Here is a 15,194-nt window from a genome sequence, read left to right as displayed (position 1 = left end):
CCCAAATGTGTGTGAGTGGGGAAGAGGGGGCCTGGGACACGCACAGCCCCACTCCGGGCCCCCACAGTCCCGCAGCCCCTCTGCTGGCGTTGGGGGGGGGTGTCCCAGACGCCTCCGGGCCAACTGGATTGGGGCGCTGCGGGGTCGGGGGGAGTTTGCCGCTCCCCTTTCCCCCCGGCCGGAGGGGCGGCGAGGGGCCGGGGTGGGGCGGGCGGGCGGAGCGAGGGGCCGGGGGGCTCGGCCGGCCGGGGCCTCACCGCGGGCAGCATGACCGGGCTGTGCCTCTCCTGCCTGCTCTGGGTACGGCCCGCACCGGGGGGAGCAGGACAGCAGCGCCGCGGGCTCCCGGCGCCGGGGTCGCGGAGCGGGGCTGGTCCCGGGAGCGGGCGGTGGATGGGACTGGGTGCGAGGGGAGCGGGACGGAACGGGGGCGTTTGCACCGGGACGGGCTGACTGGGAGCAGAGGGAGCTGGCGGGGCTGGACCGGTACCAGGACCGGCTCTGGGGGAACCGGGACAGAGCGGAGACCGCCAGGGACAGCCGGACATCGGGGTGGGGCTGGGGGGACCGGACCGGGAGCGGGGCCGGGAGGCGCTCCGGGGACCGTGGGGAGCGGAGCGGGACCCAGCCCGAAAAAGAAGTGGCGGTGGGCAGCAGGCTGGGGGGTACACGAAGAGGGGTCCGGGATGGGATGCGGGACATTGGGCTGTAGGAGGATTTGTGGAAGGGTTGTGGGGTTGGTGAAGGTGGGAGGCTGATCCCCCACGATGCCCAGCCTGCGTCACTGGCCGGCGGCTCCACCGTTCCCTGGGGCAGAGGCTCTGCTACTCCCATGAAGGGACGGGAAACACAGGAAACTGGGGGAGATCCAGTTAGTTGTAGGGGTTTGCGTCCTCCCCAGTCACCAAGTTGGATTCCGGGGCCCAGCGGGCTGTAAAACTCTGGGTGGACCTGAGCCTACAAGACTGCACCCAGGTGTCCCGGTGCCCTCTTTCCACCCTGGCTTTGCAGCTTCAGGGGAAATGGGTGTCACAGGTTCTCTCCCAACCCCCCCTGCCACTGCACTCTCTGCAGTGCTGGGCAATGAACCCAGGTCTCCCAGCTCTTGATTAATTTGGCATCTCTGTCTGGTGCCTCTTCCAGCCCAGGACACCTGGGTCCCCTTCCAGCCTCCTTTAGTCTGTGTGTTGGGGGGCCCATGGCACCCCTGCTCCTGTACCATGTGGGTGCCGGTCCTGGAGGTGGGTACCCATGTGTGGGTATCCAGGTGACATGCCCAGGAAGTCCTCCAGCCCACGGCCCTGCATGTCCCCAAAAGTTTCCAGCCTTGAGGGCAGGGAGGCTAACTGAGATGCTGCCAGTATGGAGCTGGGACTGGATTGTTTTGTGGGACGAGCTGGTTCCCTGGCTAGCAGAGTGGCACTGGGTAGGCAGAGTGCCTCTCCAGCAGCAGGGGGCTGGGGGGGCCATAAAGCTGGGTGCTGGGTTGGTCCCCCTCTGGCACAGTGGTGTTGGCAATGAGACAAGCAGAAGGGACTCTGGGGGGGTGGGAATCAAAGGGCCAGCTCTTTCACTAGTGAGGATAATTGCTGCTAATGAAGCCATGGAGGCCAAGGCATAGTGGGGGGTACGTGCACGGGAGATGTGTCGGCATCCCTGGGCATCCCAGTGGGTCCTGGGAGCGGGGGGCAAGGCCTCTTCCCGGGGCACCCTGCAGCAATGATGCTGCTTTGCATATGCAAAGGAGCTCATGGCATCATTAGGTCTTGCTGTCACCCAGCAACTGCAGCGTGGGAGCCCCTGTTCTCGGGGAGCTTTTCCCACGGCTGCTGGGTGGGTGACACTACGTCTGAGCACACACACACGTGTGTGTGTATGTGTGTGTGTGTGTATGTGTGTATGTGTGTGTGCATTTGTGTACACAGCCACCCAATAGGTAGCTCTGGGGGCTGCCAAGGGAGTGGCCCTGTGGGAGCAGGTGCCCAGGGAAGAGGATCTTGCACACACATGAACAAACCTGTGTGTGTGCATGGTGGCACATGGACAGTGAACAGTGTGTCCATGGTGCTGTGGCTGGTGGGGACACGCACGCCTGCAGGTGTGCATGTACACGCAGTGCCACGACACATGCGCTGCATGTTGCACACGCAGCACCCTCACAGCCCCGGGGGTGTTTGCACACACATGGGCACGTGAAGTGCATGTGCACGGCCCATCTCCCGTCTGTGTTTGCACTGGAGAAACTGAGGCAGAGAATTCTGTGGGGACATACCTGGCCCCCTCACACTTCGGCACCATCCCTTTTGGCTCTGGTACAGTGGGCTGGAGGAGAGTGGGGCACCAAAGCAAGGGGGGGGCACTGGGCCTCTGCTTAATCTCATTAGTCTTGGCATGAAAAGGCGGATTTACAGGGGATCACGTCTTCATCTGGCAGCGGGTGGGTGGGCAGGACTGGCGTGCTGCCAAAGGTTGCCCCTGCCTCAAAAAACAATTGACTGGGGGTTCAGGAGGAGCACTGGCTGCCTGCAGCTGTGCCAAGACCCCTCCCTGTCCTCAGCCCCCATGTGTGAACACATACACGTTTGCACAGGTTGGCTTCATCCTGATCTCACTTGTGGCATCAGCTTCCCCTTGCTGTGGGTTGTGCCAGACAGGGTGGACATGGCTGCTCAGGGGGCTCTGTGCCCCCTTTACACCCCTCCAAGAGACCTCAACACATGCTGCCTGCCATGTACCCCAAAACACAGCATGACAGTGAGACACCCCCAGTACGGGCGCTCTCCTGGCAGCACCCACACGTACCCGGGTGTGCACACAGGTTTTTGTGCATGTATCTGTGTACTCACACACACTTGCATGCAAATACATGCATGTATTATCTGCACGTTTATCTACATGCATTCACACGTGCTCACGTGCATGTACACACCTGTGCACACCTGTGTATGCACACACACACACACTGCACACTTGGACACAAACAGCATGGACACACGTGCACACATTGTGTGTGCACGCACACAGTATGTGCATACACACTTCTGTGTGCACACACACTTTTGTGTGCACACACACACTTTTGTGTGAACACACACTTCTGTGTGAGCACATACTTCTGTGTGAACACACACACACTTCTGTACACACACACATTTCTGTGTGCACACACTTCTGTGTGCACACACTTCTGTGTGAGCACATACTTCTGTGTGAACACACACACACTTCTGTGCACACACACACTTCTGTGTGCACACACACTTCTGTGTGCACACACATTTCTGTGTGCACATACACAAGTACACACACGTGTACATGCACATGCACAAATGTATGTGAACACACGTATGTGCATATGTGCACACACACTACACACAGGCACGCACCGCCAGGGGGCGGCAGAGACTATTTAAAGGGGTGGAGGCAGTGCCCCTCCCCCCCTTTTCCCTGTACCCCCCATCTCCCACCCCATACCCCACATCCCCTGCCCTGTACCCCGTATCCTGTAGCCCATACCCTGTACTGCAGCTGCAGAGGACACAGCCACAGGTGAAGGGGTATGGAGGACATAGGTGGAGGATGAACTGCTGCCCAGGGGAAACAGGCAGGTCAGAGTTGAGTGTCTGGGTCTTGGTGCCACCTTATTCCCGCTGACGAAGCCCCATGTTCCCCCTCAGCCCCAGGACCTGGAGGCCCCTCCAGCACACAGCTTCAAGATGACAAGCTTCAAGAAGGTGAAGGCATGCGGGATCTGCCGGCAGGCCATCACGCGCCAGGGCAGCACCTGCAGAGGTGAGCTGGGGCTGTGGGCACGCATGTGCACGGGGACACGCCAGGAAGATCAGGACATCGGGGATGTGTGTGTATGCCTGCATGCACGAGGATCTCAATGTGGGAATGTGTGCCTGTGCCAGTCTGCGCACACACGTGTGCCTGTGTGTTAGAGGAAGAGCTGTGGCTGTGAGAGAGTGTGTGCGCTGTCTTTGGGGGTGGGAAGGTGACTGGGAGGCAGGGGTGGCCCATGGAGACACTGAGGTGTCCCACGTGGACCTGGCCACGTGCCAGCTTCATGCACGTGCAATGAGTGTGCAGCGGCCACCACGTATGCACACATGGGTGCGGGTCTCTGCGAACACGTGGGTGCTCACCCCCTGAGCTGTGCTTGCTGCTCGTGACACCCAGTGGGTCACAGGCAGGGCCGCGAGCCCTCGCACGTGTGTGGTGTCGCGGAGCCCCGTGCGAGGGGCGGACAGAGGAAATGGGAACAATGAGGCTTCCTGTGCTGCAGGAAACAGGCCCAAGGGGAACAGGGACTGGGGTGCGGCTGTGGCCTGGGCCATGTTGCATGGGGACCCTTGTGTCCCCTGGGGATGGGACATGTGTCTTTGCAGGGCTAGCCAGGCCGTGTAGTGGTGCCCTGTATAAGTGTGTGTCCGCAGCAGTGGCAAACGTGCCTGCACTGCCCATGAGCACGTGCCCTCCATGGGGGCGTGGGTGAAAGTGTGCGACAGCAGTGCATGGGAAGGAGGGAGGGAGCACAGGCAATGGCAGCACCCCTGTGGTGCTCTCTGCCATGCCAGTGTCCGTGAGAGGCCCCATGAGCCCTGTCTGTGCATGGTCTCCCTTCCTGCTGCTCACGCTGAGCCCTGGGGCTCGCACGCGCGCACACTCGCTGGCACGTTGGCACTGTGTGTGCCCCAGAGCCGTGTTCTGTGTGCCTGCTGCTGTGCCGTGCTGGTGCCACCCGGAATGTGTGCGCACTGGTGCGAGGTGTGGGCGTCCCTGCGTGCGTGTGCATGTCCTGGCAGCCGGTGCCCAGTGCCAAGGTGCTCTGTGCCCTGCAGTGTCGGGTTCCCCTCTCCCTGCCCTGTGTGTGAGGTGCCTGCAGACAGCCCCCCAGCACTGCTCCCCCTCCTGCCTCCAACAAACCTCTCTCCTCTCTCTCTCTCCCACAGGCTGCAAACTCTCCTGCCACACCAAGTGCCAATCCAAGGTAAGGCCAGTGTCCTGAGGTGTCCCCAACCCTGCCTGGGGGTGCTGGGGACTCAGAGGGAGGATGCCATGGTCCATGCCAGCTGAACCAGTGGATGGGCACCCAGATGGGCTGCTGGCTCTGGGCTCATCATGGTGGCAGTGGCATCACCTCTGGGTGAGGCTGACAGTGCCATCCTGCTGCCTGGTCACTGACATCATGTGCCTGTGTGTGTACAAGGCTGGGTTTTGGGCTGCAGCCCTTCTCAGAGCAGACCAGCAGGTATCTGTGCCCCAGTGCCTGGAGCGGGGTGCCCTTTGCCAGGGTGAGTGCTGTTGCACATGGGTGCCATGCGCCGCTGCCAAGCACTGCCAGCTGCACACAGGCTGCGCACCTCTGCCGATGCCCAGCTGGGGGCGGATCCTGTGGCAGATCCTGCCGGCAGGAGACAGTGGAACTGAGGATGCCCAGTGGTGTCTGTCTATCCAGCTGCTGCACCGGCACAGGGGGACCCTACAGCAACCCAGGTTTTCCGAGGAGCTGGGGATGGGCATGGTGCCCATCACTGTGCTGCCGGGGCAGGGGAGGCTTCGTGTTCTCAATCCCTGGGGAGGCGTGTATGCCAGCTATCTCTGGGGCTGGCATCCTGGGCGGGAAGTGGCTGGCATGCCCCAGGCAGACAGCGTAGGCTGGGACGTGCCTGTTCCCGTGCCCATTGCCTGTGCCCAGCTGGGCAGGGAGGGAGAGAAAAGGAGGGGGTGCTGTGCCAGGGGCCAGGCACACGTTGGGCTTTGCAGGGTGCTACGGTATGGGTGCCAGGGCAGGCTCTGGCAGCAGCCCTGGCACCGAGCCCCAGCTGGGCTCTTGGGGGAAGTGGGGGATATGGGGTACCCTGGGCCTTAAGTGGGCTGGACGGAGGTGGCTGGGAGGCTTTGTGGAGCTGTGGCAGCTCCAGGACCCTATGTCAACTCCAGGCCACCCCAAGACCCTGTGTCACCCCGGGCAGTCTGTGCGAAAGGTGCCAGGAAGGCTGAGGCTGGAGGAGGTGGCCTTGCCGGGGTGCTGTGGGGAGAGCTGGGAGTGGCATGCGGTGAGAGGATGCCCGTGGTACAGCAGGCAGTGGCAGGGAGCATCTGCCAGTGGTTTCCAGGCAGGAGGGAGTGTCAGGAAGTGTGTGTGTCTGGGTGTGAACCTGGTGGGAATTCTCTGATGTCTGACAGGGGGTTGTACACCAAGAGGGGGTTCATACCAGGCTCCCAGCATCTGGATAGACTGTGCGCAGGGGCAGCCCATGGCTCGCTCTGGCGGCCGGCTGCATTTCATTAGCCTCCATCACCCTTCCCACGCCTGCTGGAAGCTGGAGCCCCCTCGGTGGGGCCAGCTAGCCGAGGGGTTTGCTGCTGGGGGAGCGTGCATGGGGCCAGGGCCAGGGGCCTTCCGCAGAGCTCCTTTGGGCCAGCGCCCAGGGAGGGGCTCCTCCGGTCGGGCAAATGGCCAGCTGACTCACATGCCGGCTTGTTATTGTAGGGTCTCTGGGGAAGGTGCATGTGGGGAGGGGGCTTGGCATGGAGCAAAAATGGCCTCTTGTATACCTGAAGGCCCTCATGTTTAACCCCTGCACCTCCAGGATACTTTGGAGGGGGAAGATGGACTCACCCCCAAAGTGCTGGCAGCTGCACCCTGCAATGTGCCCTCTTCCTGCCTGGGATATGCTGCCAAGGTCCTGGTGTCCCCTGGCTCTGGCATCTCCCGGCCCTGGAGTCTGCCCCACCATGCTATTGGCAGTGTCTGCTCTTTGGTCCCCATATTTACCTTCCTGGGACTTGCTCCACCTCTTCGTTCTGCCCCCTAGCATGACCAGCTCCCAGCCAGCTGCATCCTGGCCCAGTTGGGGGAAAGCCCCCACTTACAAACCTCAAATGGACCAGGTATAGGGGAGGGGGGAGAGATGAGGGTGTGGGTGGGGTGTAAAGAGTTGTACTGCTGGTAATCAGCGTGGAGTGCCAGGGGGTACCATGGGTGTGATGGGGATAAGGGGAGGGGGGCACTGAAATGTATGTGGGGACACCTGGGAGTTTTTGGGGTACTGGTGAGTTCCCCCTCCATGAGAAGGCAGTGAGCAGGCAGAGCAGTAGCAGGGAGGGGAGGACCTGTGCCCTGGCAGTGACCTGCATCCCTCAAGTCTCCTGCCTGAAAGACAGTGGGGGAGCAGTGGTGGAACCCACTGCCCTGTGCTGGCAGTGATGCTGGTGGGATGCCTGGTGCCCGCGGGTGGCTGTGAAGAGGCCAGGGCAGCTGCACGCTCATCAGCTGGGAAGCACAACACTGTTCCCATGCCCATGTAAGGCCCTCCTTGCACCCTGTGCCTCTGCTCAGGGATTTTTCCTTGCTTAGTAAACCTCCCTCCCTCCCTCTGAGAGGGACGGTTGGATGGATGGACACTGGTATGCATGTGACACACACTGCCTGTCCCCTCCCTCCTTCCCTGCACCAAAACTGCCTGCCCAGAACTGCGGGGGTGTATCTTCCTTTGAAAAGTGGGGAAACTGAGTCAATGAGCCCTGCCTGGGGACAGCAGGAGGCAGGGAACATGGTGTGGGGTGCAGTATTTCTGTGCCTGTGTTCAGGCGTGGGTCAGCCTGTGCCGGGAGTGGAACAGCCAGGATCTGGTGGTGACACTCCTCTCCTGACCGAGGATGCTCTGAGCAGTGGGGCTATGCTGGCATGTCTCAAATCAAGGGATACCCTAGGAGTGTCCCTGTCCCCCGGGATGCCTTCACTCTGACTGTGGCTGGATTTTGCCATGATGCTGGTTGGAGAGGCTGAGAAAAGATGGGGGACTGTGCTGCTTCTCGTAGTGGGAGCTGGCCCCATGATGGATGGTTTGGCTGGGGGACAGGGAGCGCTGTGGTGTTTGGCTGCCGAGTCAGCTGGCGATTGCTGGTGCTTGGTTCTGGGAAATGGCGCCTGTGCCAGCCCCTGGGTCTGGCAAGGCTCCAGCCTTCCCTGCTCGCCCCTGCCACACAGGGGCCTACCAGTGCTGGGGGAGTGGGGGTGCTGGGCTGTCCCAAGAAGGGAAATGGAGGCACATCACATAGAATGGGGCCAAGGGGTCTAGGGGTTGTCCCCCCAGTGTCTTTTCCTGGGCGGCTGAAAGTGTGCATTGGAGCCATGCCAGGCTGCTGGGCCACGTGTGTGTGTGGCTGTGTATGTGAACAAGTGTGTATGTGTATGACCGTATGTGTTCACAGATGCATGCACGAGTGCATGAGCGGCAGGGAAATGCACATGTGTGCAAGAACATCCATGTGCACGAGCACGCTCCCACACAGGCGGGTGGTCACATGCATGTGCTCCCCGTTCACTGCCGTCCATCCCCGCTGGCCTCATGCCAGGCCTGGGTTGTTTTTCAAGTGCCCCCTGCGATGGGACTCCGGGGGGGCAGGTTTGTCCATCATTAAACCGGGGGCTGGAGCAGGGCCAGGGCTGGGCAGCGAGGCATGTCCTGGCCAGAGCAATCGCTCCCAGTGCCCGCGGCGTTGACGGGCCTTTGGGCAGCTGTAGGACCCATGGCAGGTGTGGTGGTGGTGGTGAGGGGATGTGCCACCCCTCAGCTGGTGCTGGGGATACCCCCTGCTCGTAAAGCAAGTCAGAACTATGAAGGGAAACTGAGGCAAGGGGTGGTTGGACACTTCCAGGAAGGCTTGACTCCTGGTGATCATCACCCTCCAGCCGTGCCATGGCCAGAGGCCCAGGCAGTGTTGGGGGGTATGGCTGTGCATTGCAGGCTCCCGGTGGCTGTGCCAGGAACAGGGGCTGCAAGGAAGGGACATCCATGTCCCAGCTGTGCTAGGCTCTTGTTGTGGGACTTGTGGCTGTCCGGTCCCTGCTCCCTGCCCCAGCCACTCTGCCTCCTCCCCGTGCTGTCGAGGAGATGGCATGTTCGTCACACAGGAGCTGCCCGTCAGGTCCCTGTCCCCGATGCCCCCGTTCAAAGCCGCCCCCCCAGTGCTTTGGCACAGGTAATCAGCAACACCCCTGCTCTGCACAACAGAGTGGGCGGGGCGGGGGAGGGAAGGAATAGTGCAGGAATATGTCCTTGACCCTGGCATGGGCCCAGCTGGGGTGGAGGGACAGGGAGCTGTGGGGCTCAGCCTTGCCCCGGTGCTGTGCCAGGTTGTATTTGTGCAGCAGATCCTGGAGGGCGTTTTGTTTTGGTTTTTTTTTTTTTTTCCTTGCCTCTTTCCTTTTCCCCCTTCTTTACGTCACTGCCCAAATATTCGGCCTCTCAGCTCCTGTGGGGGGCCGGCTTGGCTGCTTGGAGGACTTGGGGCCCTTCTCTGCACCCTCGGGATGCTGCACAGAGAGGATGGGCAGGGGAGAGGGGATGCTGAGATTGCCCATGCTGGCTGCACTGGTGAGCACTGGCCAGGACTGGCCTGGGAGGTGTCAGATGAGGCAATGGGGACCACCAGCCTCCCTCCTCAGCAGCTCCCAGGGCTGCATCCATCTTCCCAGACCCCTCTCATGGTGGAAACCAGGGTCCAGGCCTGCCTCATTTCCCACTGACTTTCTGCCTTCCCAGACCAGTTTACATCCCCCACAGCCACTCCTCCCGAGACTTGCCCTGGGAAGGCTGCTGAGTCCTTTGGGACTCCCAGGACCCTCCAAGAGGTGGCAGTGATCCCAAAACAGCTGAAAGGTTTGCCTTAAGAAAGGCTCTACAGACCCTGCCCTGGGGCTTATCTCCTGTGTGCTTTAATCTCTGGAGATGAATGCACCTGGATGCCTGGTCCCCAGGTCTCCTTTCTTCCACTGACATCTGGGATAATGATACTCAAGAGTGTTTTGGGTCACAGAGGAGCTGTTTCATGGGAGGGGTGGTTTGTCTGAGGGGCTGGGAGTCACTGGAGCCACTTTGCAGACCGCTGGACTTGCTCCCACTGGCACTTTGACCCTGTGGCTCTGGGAGATACTTTGGCAGTTGTAGTTCAAGGATGTTGTCAGGGCTTCTCTGGCTGTGTCCTGTGAAAGGGACACGTCATGTCCCCAGGGGATAGTTCCTGTCACTGCCTTGGGGACCAGGACAGGGATGTGCTATCAATGCCCTTCGCTCACCCACTCATTTCCATCCCATTCAGTTGCTGATACTTTCCCATGTCGCCCCAGCTCTTCCTCTGCTGATGTTTCCCAGGGCCTGGGAGCCATCCTGTGGCCTCCTTCTGAGGAGTTTGGGCTCTGGGGCCTGTGCAGGGGTCTGTGCTGGAGCTGGGCTGGGGTCCATGCTGTGCTCTGCTGTTGCTGGATATTTATTGCCCCTCCATCCTTGCTGCAGCACTCCCATCTTTCTGGGATGCATGGTTTTTGTGGGCTGTGGATCCTGGCCTGGGACTTGTTTAGGGATGTCAGTAGATTCTGGCCATGGGTTTTTTTCCCTAGAGTGGTGGCTGTTGGGATCTGACCCTGTGCTGCTGGGTGCTGGGGAGGACGGAAAGACTGGCTGGTGCTTGCTTGGGAGGGGGATGAGGAGATGCCCTCCAGAGATGTTTGGCTCTGGCGCTTTGTCCTTGGCAGCAGAAGGGGTCCACAGTGCCTTTTGGTGCTCCCATCCCATGGCACTGTTGGGTTGCTGTGGAAACTGAGGCATGGAGGGACTGGGAAAGATCTCCTTGAACTGGAGTGTACTCACAGGAGTGATGTCCCTTAGGGGGACATGGAGGTGGGCATTGGGAGAACCCTTTACCACAGACCCCTCCCTGGTGACTTTTGAAGGGGTGGTGAGGTAGGAGGGGTACTGGGGTCCTGCACCGCTCCAGCAGAGCCAGTTCCAGCCTTTTGGCTGAGCCCACGGCTTCAGGACGGAAATGCAAACAGGAACGGGGAGGCGTTGGGTGAGAAAATGTCAACAGCACTGGGCCGGGTGCCTGGCTTGCCGCCTCCCTGGCCAGCTCGCCACTTTCTGGGCCACTGCTGGTGGGCTTCCCCCTTTGCTGTGGGGTCTCCTGGCACTGAGCGCTTGCTTGTACAGCAGGGCTGGGGCTGGGTTGCCCCAGGGGCAGCAAGGGAGACCAGGGCTCCATCCATCGACATGCAGCCCCCCGAGGAGGAGGAGAAGGAGGAGGAAGGGAGACAGGAGGAAGGCCAGGGGGATGCTGGGCACACTCCAGGTTTGGGACAGGCAAGCTGGGACTGGCATGACTTTACGTGCTGAGGGACAGACGGGGCTTTTCCAGCATTTTGGCTTTGATTTTTAGTTGAGAGACGGACTGATAAATCTTCACATCCTCCCCAACACTGGGGGTGTGGGACACCCAAGGACCATTAGTTGGGCACTTGGTCCTGCATATGGCAGGGGGTGCCAGGCAGGCCCCAAGCAGGGCCCCACACACCGGTCCCTGCCACCCCCCCGCCAAGGGCACAGGGACGCCGGTGGCGTCACGCGGGGCGATAAGGCCCCGACCCCGCTGCACCCCGCCGCCCGCCGCTGCCCCTTGGCACCGGGGGCGAGGAGCTTTGAAGGGGGAGGTGGCGGAGGTGTGGGGGGAGTAGTTTTTTTTTTGGGGAGGGGGGGTCTGCCCACCTGCCGGCACCCCTACCCCAGAGCCAGCTGTTCGAGTCAGGCTCCCGGTTGCCTTTAAGGGCGTTTTTGGGGGAGGCGAGGGGAGCGGAGCGGGGCCGGACTTGGAGCGTGCCGTGCAGCTGGGGAGAGCGAAGAGAAGAAGAAAGAGGGAGAAGAAGCGAGAGAAGGGAGGGGAGCGGTGGAAAAAGTCGTCCGGGACCCCATTCCTCCCCAGGGCCGGGGCCGGCGGCCCCGGGCTCCCCAGCCCCCGGCCGCCCCGGGGGTGCGGAGGGGAGCGGGGAGCCGGCGGGACCTCCCCGCGCCCCTCCATCGCCGGGGTCCCGCTTCTGGGGAGCGAAACCCTTCGGCTCTCCCCCTCCTTCCCTCCCCTCCCTCCTCCCTCCCTCCTTCCTTCCTTCCTTCTCCAGGCTTGGCCCGGGGAGGGAGGGGGGCTCTGCCTGCAGTCTGCCTTCACGCCTGCCCGCCCGGGCGACGCCGGGCTCCCGCCTGCCCCCCGCGGCCCCTCCGGCCGCCCCCCGCGCCCCCCGGGCCAGGTGAGGCTGCGGTGCCGTCCCTCTCGGATGTAGGCAGGCGAGACCCCGGATGGATTTCGGGAGCGTCATGAACCAGGTACGAGCGGGCGGTGAGGGCACAGGGGTCCCCAGGCCCCGCGGGACGGGGGGGTGCTGGAGGGGGTGTCACCTCTCCAGGGGGCGGCGGCCACGCGTGATATCCGAGCGGCGATGGGATGGTGCGTGGAGGGGGCTGCCCCCCCGTGTTGGGGGGGGGGTCCGCAGCTGTCTGTCACCTGAGGAGGTCTCGGGGTGCCGGGGGGGCTTGAGGGCGATGCGGTGCTCGCAGGGAAGGAGGACTTGGGCAGGAGGTGAGGGCCGGTTTGCTGCCGGCAGCGACCTGTGAGCGGCTCCGGGGGCCGTGCCCCCCGTGCCCCCCGTGCCCCTCTCCCCGCCTCGCCAAGGCCGGTGACTCTCAGGGGTGCCCCGGAGGGGGACACACAGGCGCTGGGGTTTGTGTCCTCGTCCCCCCCGGCCTCCCAAGTGCGTAGGGACACGTCCCCGCGGAGCCAGGGCTGCGCGGGAAAGCGGGGTCCGCCCCCGGCACCCCGCTCCCGCCCCGCAGCCGGCGGGACGATGCCGGGCGCCTGTCACCCCCGCGGCGGGGGACACAGTGGGGGGCTGTCCCGCGGCCGGGACACCCTGGCAGCCCACGGGTTAACCCCCCCTCCGCGGTGGGACAGTCAATGGTTAAACCCCGGGTTAATGAGTGGCGAGGCAGCCCCAGCCGGTGCCAGCCCCCCCTCGCCGCCCCCCCGGGCAGGGATCCCCGGCCCCTCGGCGCCGCCGGGCCCGCAGAGGGTTAACTCCGTCAGGGCAGGTCCCAGCGCAGATGTTTTTGGGTTGTGCTTCTGGGAGAGGAAACGACCGAGCGAGGGAGGTATCAGCCCGCTTGCGTTTAAGGGGAAAACAAGGGAAAAAAGAGAAGTGCTCCGTTCCCGGGCGCCTGAGCCCGTTCGGCGCTGGCGTCAGCCCTGGTGCGGGACCGGTGACCCCAGTGTTTGTGCTGCGGGACAGCTGGCGGGGACAGTGGGGTGACAGTGGCTGCGCCCCCTGGGTGCTCGTGGCATTTAAGTCTGGGCGTTCTGGGGGGCAACCAAGCTGGCACCTCTTGTCCCTACAGCGTGATGGCACTGCGAGGACAATGCGTGGCTTGTCTGGAGCCTGAAGCCACCTCCAGGGGAAGTGTATTGGTAGAAAACGAGCCTCCACCTCTCACCCGCTCCAGCGAAGCCCCTTCTTAGTGATCCTGCTGGCCCCGGGCAGGGTGCTGGGCCTTGGAGCTGTGCCCTTTTGGGATCCCGAGCTGGGGAGGGGGTCCATTTGCTCCTGCCCTCGGCCAACCTCCTTCTTGCTTTGCCCCTATTTGGTCCCTGGCCTCGTGCAGCCTGTCCCTGGGGTATCTAGTCACAGTGCCAGCAGACCCTGATCAGCACTGGAGCTTCCCTGACAGGTTTTGGGACACAAGAGAGAAGAGCAGTCACACAGCACAGCTCCTGGGTAGGAGGGAGTGTCTTTGTCTCCACTTCTCCCTCCTATTCCCTCATCTCTTCAAAACTACACATGGGGGGGACACCAGTTTTGGAGGTGCTGCTCAGCATTTCAGTAGTGCTTTCACCTCTGTCCTGCAGGGTGAGGATGCAGCACTGACTCCAGTCTCCATCTGCCTTGGGTCTTTCCCTGACAGAGCCCCTGGGCTCAGTACTGGGGGGGCTAAGGCCCCCTGGGGCAGCCAGGGTTTATTTTGTCATCTTAACCATCCCTCGAGGTGGGTCCCAGCCCCATGGGCACTGGCAGATGCCCCTGATGCTGGGAGGCAGCCCAAAGCGTGCAGTGGGATCTGAGTGCACAGAATGGGGTTTGCCTGATGTTCCAGCAGAGTGATCTGTGGGAAGGATCCCGCACTGGGCTCAGGGTGGGGCACAGACAGGCTGGTGTGCTGATCAGCCCCACAGGAGTGCCTGTGCTCCAGCCCGTCCCACATCAGAATCCATTTGTTGATCAGTCCCATGTGAGAATCCGCGCGCCCACGAATCCCGTGTGGGAATCACTGCTCTGGCCAATCCTGCATGAGAGTCTGCTCTGCCCAATCACCTCTCAGAATCCATGGACTGACCAGTCCTATGGCACAGGCCGTGGAGTGATTAATCCCATGTGAGAATCCATGTGCTGGCCAATCCTGTGTGAGAATCTGTACATTTACTAATCTGAGGTGAGGTCTGTGCACAGACCGACCCCAGACGAGAAACCAGTTGCTGCCCAATCTCATGTAAGAATCCATGCACTGACCAGTCCAATGTAAGAGCCTGTTCATGGACCAGTCCTGGTGAAATCCCCTGCAGCAGAGTCTGTCCCAGGCAGTCCCGGTGTGTCTCTGTCCCTGGCCTGTTCCTGGTGCAATCCCCTGCAGCAGAGTCTGTCCCAGGCAGTCCCGGTGTGTCTCTGTCCCTGGCCTGTTCCTGGTGCAGAAGCTGCTCCCTGGCCAATCCTGGTGTCTGGTTTGGCTCTGGGGAGTTGGTGAGGGGGTGGGGGGATCCTGGTTCTTTTTTGTGGGGAAGGCTGGTGCAGAGGGGGTGGTGACTCCATGCTCTCCCTTAGGCTGGTTGTGGGGTCCCCACGGGACTGGGCTGAGGGGTGTCCCCACAAGTGGGGTGGCAGCACATGTGTGTGGTGCTGGTGGCAGAGCAGGCCAGGGCTGGGGATGTGGGGCCAGAGCCAGGCAGGCACGTGCTGGCCCGGGGAGCTGGATCCAGACCTGCTGCCTCCAGATGTTGCCTTTTTAGGCACTGGAGCACAGCATATCCCTGCCTGTGGCCAGCCCCGTGCCGAGCCAGTGCCTGCAAGCAAAGTAGGGACAGTCCCTGTCCTGGTCATGTGGAGGCATGTCTGTTCCCCTCCTGACCCCCAAAAACACCCTTCTCCCCCCAAACAGGGTCAGGGATGCTGCTTTCTCTCCCTTCCCCTCATCTGCACTTGGCAGCACTGAGGTTGATTGCTCAAACGGCCCCGGAGCCGGGACCTGCCCTTATTTGGGTTGAAACCAGGGCTATTTTGGTGCAGCTGCCTCCATTGCAACCCCTTGAAGCTTCTC

General features: G+C 62.0%; 1 protein-coding gene across 7 annotated transcripts in view; it reads left to right on the top strand.

Annotated features, from left to right (window-relative positions):
* The first annotated feature begins 242 nt into the window (after positions 1-242).
* Positions 243-15,194, top strand: part of TNS1 (tensin 1) — a 65,920-nt gene continuing 50,968 nt past the window's right edge. For 2 of the 7 annotated variants that reach the window (XM_058840007.1, XM_058839993.1), the window contains exons 1-3: positions 243-300; positions 3,678-3,792; positions 4,956-4,993. In XM_058840007.1, the coding sequence (XP_058695990.1) occupies positions 268-300; positions 3,678-3,792; positions 4,956-4,993 (186 nt within the window). In that variant the 5' untranslated portion in view covers positions 243-267. Of the gene's footprint in view, positions 301-3,677; positions 3,793-4,955; positions 4,994-10,891; positions 11,151-12,025; positions 12,162-15,194 lie in introns of those variants that run through there. The other 5 variants (XM_058840004.1, XM_058840001.1, XM_058839991.1 and 2 more) reach the window with 4 other exon arrangements.

The sequence above is a fragment of the Poecile atricapillus genome, chromosome 5, assembly GCF_030490865.1.
Source record: "Poecile atricapillus isolate bPoeAtr1 chromosome 5, bPoeAtr1.hap1, whole genome shotgun sequence".
NCBI classification, from domain to species: domain Eukaryota; kingdom Metazoa; phylum Chordata; class Aves; order Passeriformes; family Paridae; genus Poecile; species Poecile atricapillus.
This window is presented reverse-complemented; position numbering and strand designations above follow the sequence as displayed.